The sequence below is a fragment of the Glycine max genome, chromosome 19 (assembly GCF_000004515.6).
Source record: "Glycine max cultivar Williams 82 chromosome 19, Glycine_max_v4.0, whole genome shotgun sequence".
Taxonomy (NCBI): Eukaryota; Viridiplantae; Streptophyta; class Magnoliopsida; order Fabales; family Fabaceae; genus Glycine; species Glycine max.
In genome coordinates, this window is record NC_038255.2 from 14,718,983 (window position 1) to 14,724,071 (window position 5,089).

Below are 5,089 nucleotides of genomic sequence, written 5' to 3' on the forward strand. Positions count from 1 at the left end.
GGAGTGCTTCTTAGTCCAATAGCTCTTAAGGTGGTTGGCCCCTTGCTTCTTGACTCAAATTCTTCAAGGGATGGCACCAATCCTCCTTTCCAATTCCCTATATGGAAACTCACAAACAAGGAAACAAAGAGACAAGCAATAATCAAAGACAAAAAAAAATGAAATGAAAGTTAACCAATGGAGTTTTAACAAGACAATTTTTCAAGGATTATTCAACAATTAAAGCAATGAAAAGGACATAGAAGCAAGCTAGGACTCAAAGAGAAACTTAGAATGACTCTAGAGTAGAGTAAAAAAGCTGAAAAAAAAAGACTCAACAAACCTCTAGCTTTGGCACTTGTCTTCACACTAATTTTGAATTGAAATTTCCAATTATAGAATAAATTTTGAGCCAAAACAACAAGCACACTTCCCTTTCACCTTTTTTTTTCTGGATACTGATTTTCCTGCCAACTTGTGTGATTTTTAGTATTTTTTCCTTTTATCCAAATAACTTGTTTCTTTTTTTCTAACTTTTTTCCAGATGTCTAGAAAATTCAGGAAAAATTTCAGCTCAAAATTAGAAGTAACCAATTCTCAGTAATTTTTACAAGTTTGTATGTTCAAGCTGCCAGCACCAGCGATTTGTTTTTTTAAGCATGGTATATTGATTGCCTTGGGCTTACTTTCAACCTTCCTATGTATGTTGAAATCACTAGGATTGTTTACCACAGTTTTAGGAGTTCAATATTCACTTAGGATCAACATTTCAGCCAGCAATTCAATCACAAAACTCAAATTCACAATAGACACAATCATAAGGAAACCTAAAAGTTCAAGAAAAGGTTCACAATCAAAGACTCTCTAAGAATTTTGCATGAACATGTTAAGGACTAATTAACATGAAAGATTTGACTCAAATCAAATAATAGGCTAAAATAATTTCATACACTCATGAACAAATGAGTTAGACAAAGAAACAAGAAAATAAAATTCAGCACAACATAAGAAATCTTATGTGACAAGTTTCATGACTAGACATGACTTCTATGACAAAACTACAATAGGTGAACAAGTCACTCTAGATTTTTGAGGTTTTCTTCTACTTTAATATTTTTGTAAGAATTTTATGGTTTCGGTTTTAGCCACAAAAAATAACAAGACAAAAACTCAAAGGAACCTAAAGTCAACATAATTCATGGTTCAAGAACAAGAACAAGAAATTTGAACCATAGAAAATCAAATCTAGCTTCTATAGCAAGTTTAATCGGTGGAAACTCTAAAAAATCATGTTAACAACATTTAGAACAAGACATGTGAGGAGATACATGGAGAAAAATTAAGAAACAACAATGGAAGAGAAGGTAAAGCAAAAAAATTAATGGAGGTTTAAGGAGCACCTACTTGAAGCTCTTGTGCTCTGATTACCACTTGATGGAAGCTTACTTGCGGGGCTTCTATGGAGGCTGGATCTTTGAGCTTCAATGAGGTCCTTTAATGGTGGTTTTCCACCATGGAGATGCAGCGGAAGACAAAGGAGAAGAGGTGAGAGGAGGCACCATCCACTAGGGAATAAGCCATGGAAGAATGAGCTTCACCACCAAGATGAGCCTTGGATAAGAAGCTTGGAGAGGATGCTTCAATGGAGGAAAAGAAAGAGGGAGAGAAAGAGAGAGGGTGGAGCACGAAATTGAAGGAAGAAAAAGGGAGAGAAGTTGAACTTTGAGTTATGTCTCACAAGACTCTCATTCATCAAAGTTACAACAAATGTTACACATGCTTCTATTTATAGACTAGGTAGCTTCCTTGAGAAGCTTTCTTGAGAAAACTTCCTTGAGAAGCTTCTTTGAGAAAACTTCCTAGAGAAGCTAGAGCTTAGCTACACATACCCCTCTCATAACTAAGCTCACCTCCTTGATAAGCTTCCTTAAGAAGATTCCTAAAGAAGCTAGAGCTTAGCTACACATACCTCTCTAATAGCTAAGCTCACCTCCTTGAGATGAGAAGCTAGAGCTTAGCTACACACCCCCTATAATAGCTAAGCTCACCCCCATGACAAAATACATGAAAATACAAAAAAAAATCCCTACTACAAAGACTACTCAAAATGCCTCGAAATACAAGGCTAAAACCCTATACTACTAGAATGGCCAAAATACAAGGCCCAAATGAAGGAAAAACCTATTATAATATTTACAAAGATAAGCGGGCTCATACTTAGCCCATGGGCTCGAAATCTACCCTAAGGCTCATGAGAACCCTAGGGCCTTCCCTTGGATCTCTGGCCCAATCTACTTGGAGTCTTCTATCCAATGCCCTTGCGCAGTAGGATTACATCAACTACTCTTGAAACTGTGGCTTGAAGAAAACCCTACATACACTCCTCCGCTAGGTACTAGGGTGCTGAAACAGTTCGTCTTTGTCACTTCTCCGCGAGGTACTAGGGTGCTGAAACACTCGTGGGTGCTCAAAGCTTAAAGCTTTCTCCGCGAGGTACGTAGGTCAAGTTCGTGTTCTTTGTGAGTTGTTGTACCTGTGTGCAAGATGGTAGAAGTATGCTAAGTTTGGAAGGAGTGATTTGGTTATTGCATGATGGTAGAAGTATGCTAAGTTTGAGTGGGTGTTCATGTTTTATAGTTTTTTATGCTAAGTTGCTACTTCTGTTGATTTGTGTCTACTTTTTTTCTCTGTGCATCCCATACCCAGCACAAGGCCACATGAACCCAATGCTGAAGCTAGCAAAACTATTGATTTCAGTTACACTTAGATGCTCCACATTCTCAATAAACTACCCAAGCTACTCTTCTCACCAATGATGTTGGTCTAGTTCTGTTATGGCTATTTTGTGACATATATTGCATTCTATTTTTTTTTTTGGCTTTGAATTCAATAATTTTCATAGAATAGAATGAAGAATGTTTTGAAATCTTTGTTTTTCAACCTTGTTTGACTGATTTTTGAATGATAAAACATGTCTAATTTTATTCCACTGGCACGAGTGATAAGTGTTGAGATATATTTCTTTATTAGGTTGAACTTAAAAAATTCACATCTAAGATTAACTGAAATTTGTATGGATTTAAGGTTTACAAGGAAAAAATTTAATATTCGACACATTAGGGCTAGGTTTGGACTTGAAACTAGAAGCCCTAGATCAACAACTGTTGTACTTGTTCCCCTTGTTGAATCACTCTAGTCCTCAGCACCTGGTATGGCTGTAGTGTAGTGGATGGTAGAAGTATACTAAGTTTGAGTGGGCGTTCATGTTTTATAGTTTATTCCCTTTGCCCCTGCACCAGCTCTACATACACTACCAAGGTATCTGTTTTTAGCTTATTTTAGGATCCAATTGCAAGGTATGGGACTTGACTCCCTCATTGGAAGTATGGGATTCCAATATGGGATTTATAAGGCCTTGGGCTCTCCAACTACAATAGCTAGCTTTTGTGGTGTGGTTCCCCCAAGGTTCTTACCTAAAAACAATGGAGCTTATCTCCTTAAAAGAATAGAAACAGCAAAAAATAAAAGATAGACCTATAGTTTTGTAGATGCACAGAATCTCTAGCCCAAACACATTCCCTTTTCCTCCCAAATTGATGCCTACTCTGGTGTCTCTATCTTTCACTAGAGTTCTGCCAATTTGTTCTTGCTTCACATGTGATTTGATGCCCCCAAATTCATTTGCCTATACCAACTCCATGTTGGAGCAGTTGGTTCATGCACAGGAACGAGTTGGCATGCAGCAAAAGTACAATTAAAGTTTATTATCCACACTAAAGTATATGTTTAAATACTATTAAGTATATAGATGAATTGACTTGACTGCATATATAATTTGTTTCAATTTAATATGGATTCAAAGAATTATTACAAAATATTGAGTTACAAAATATGGATTCAAAGAATTGACTTGACTGGGATTGTAGTCAACAGCTTCCAAAGCCAGCATAACCAGCCTTCTCAATGGCATCCATGAGTAAAACAAGCCCCTCCCTGTTATCTTGAACATTGGGAGCAAACCCTCCTTCATCTTCAACATTACATGCATGTTGGACATATTTTTCCTTGATTATTCCCTTTAATACATGATAAACTGTTCTACCAGAAATAACCAAATTAACTTATTGTCACCATATATAGATCGCTGGTGAGATTGAAAAAATCATGGAATTTATGCTATAGATAATATGCAGTCGGGAAAATTGGAATTAAGATTAGCTATCAAATCATATGTAATACCTACCTAAGAACCTAATATTAGCACAAAAGTTAATATCTGAACTCATCAATTCACACTCACCAAACAATTGAGTTATTGACGAAAAAAGTAGACATCACATTGAATGCCAAAATGAGAAAAATGCACACAAAAGATGCATAATTACAGTCACAAGTCATAACCATACTTCCTCGGTGTGGTTACAGCCAATCACAAAGTAATAGGTTTCTAACCTTCACTGCCCGTGCGGAGAGCCTCAGCAAATGAAGTTGCTCCAACTGGTAGTATCATAAACTCTTGCATAGCCAGATTATTCCTAGCATGACTACCCTTATTTATAACATTGAAAGCTGGAACTGGCATAACAAGTTCTTTTGTTCCTGAAATCTCCTGGATGTGCCTGTACAAGGGCACTCCCTTTGCCCCTGCACCAATTCTACATACACTCAGCGAAACTCCCAATATTGCATTAGCCCCTAGTTTTGATTTGTTAGGAGTTCCATCAATTTCCAGCATAATAGCATCAACATCAGCTTGATTCCTTGACAAACACAGAGCCATAAATATCAGCTGTACAACACAACTTCAAAAATAGAACCCAATATCTTTGGTAAGAGTATATGTAAATATAAAATCAGTTTCTCTTTCTTTTCTTCCTTTCAAAAGTAATAACAAGTTAGAAGAAAAAAAGATGGAAATATTGTTCATTCAAAGCAAAAACAATATCAAGAGCCAAGCATAACCCTCAAAAAATGGTGTTCAACTCACAATGTATAGTAGGCTACATACACCTAGCTCAGAAAAACTTCAGCTAACTAACTCCATATCATAATATTTCACATAAATTTTATTCCAAAGTTGTCTTTACTTTCTACTGCATCAGTACACACT

At 36.5% G+C, this 5,089-nt stretch overlaps 1 protein-coding gene across 1 annotated transcript; it reads right to left on the reverse strand.

Annotated features, from left to right (window-relative positions):
* Window positions 1–3,905: 3,905 nt before the first annotated feature.
* Window positions 3,906–4,759, reverse strand: LOC102664054 (enolase 1, chloroplastic). The gene is made up of 2 exons (XM_006605002.3): window positions 4,432–4,759; window positions 3,906–4,072 (listed from the first exon to the last, which is right to left on the reverse strand). Exons 1-2 carry the CDS (start codon window positions 4,757–4,759, stop codon window positions 3,906–3,908), a joined length of 495 nt encoding a protein of 164 aa, XP_006605065.1.
* Between the last annotated feature and the right edge of the window lie 330 nt (window positions 4,760–5,089).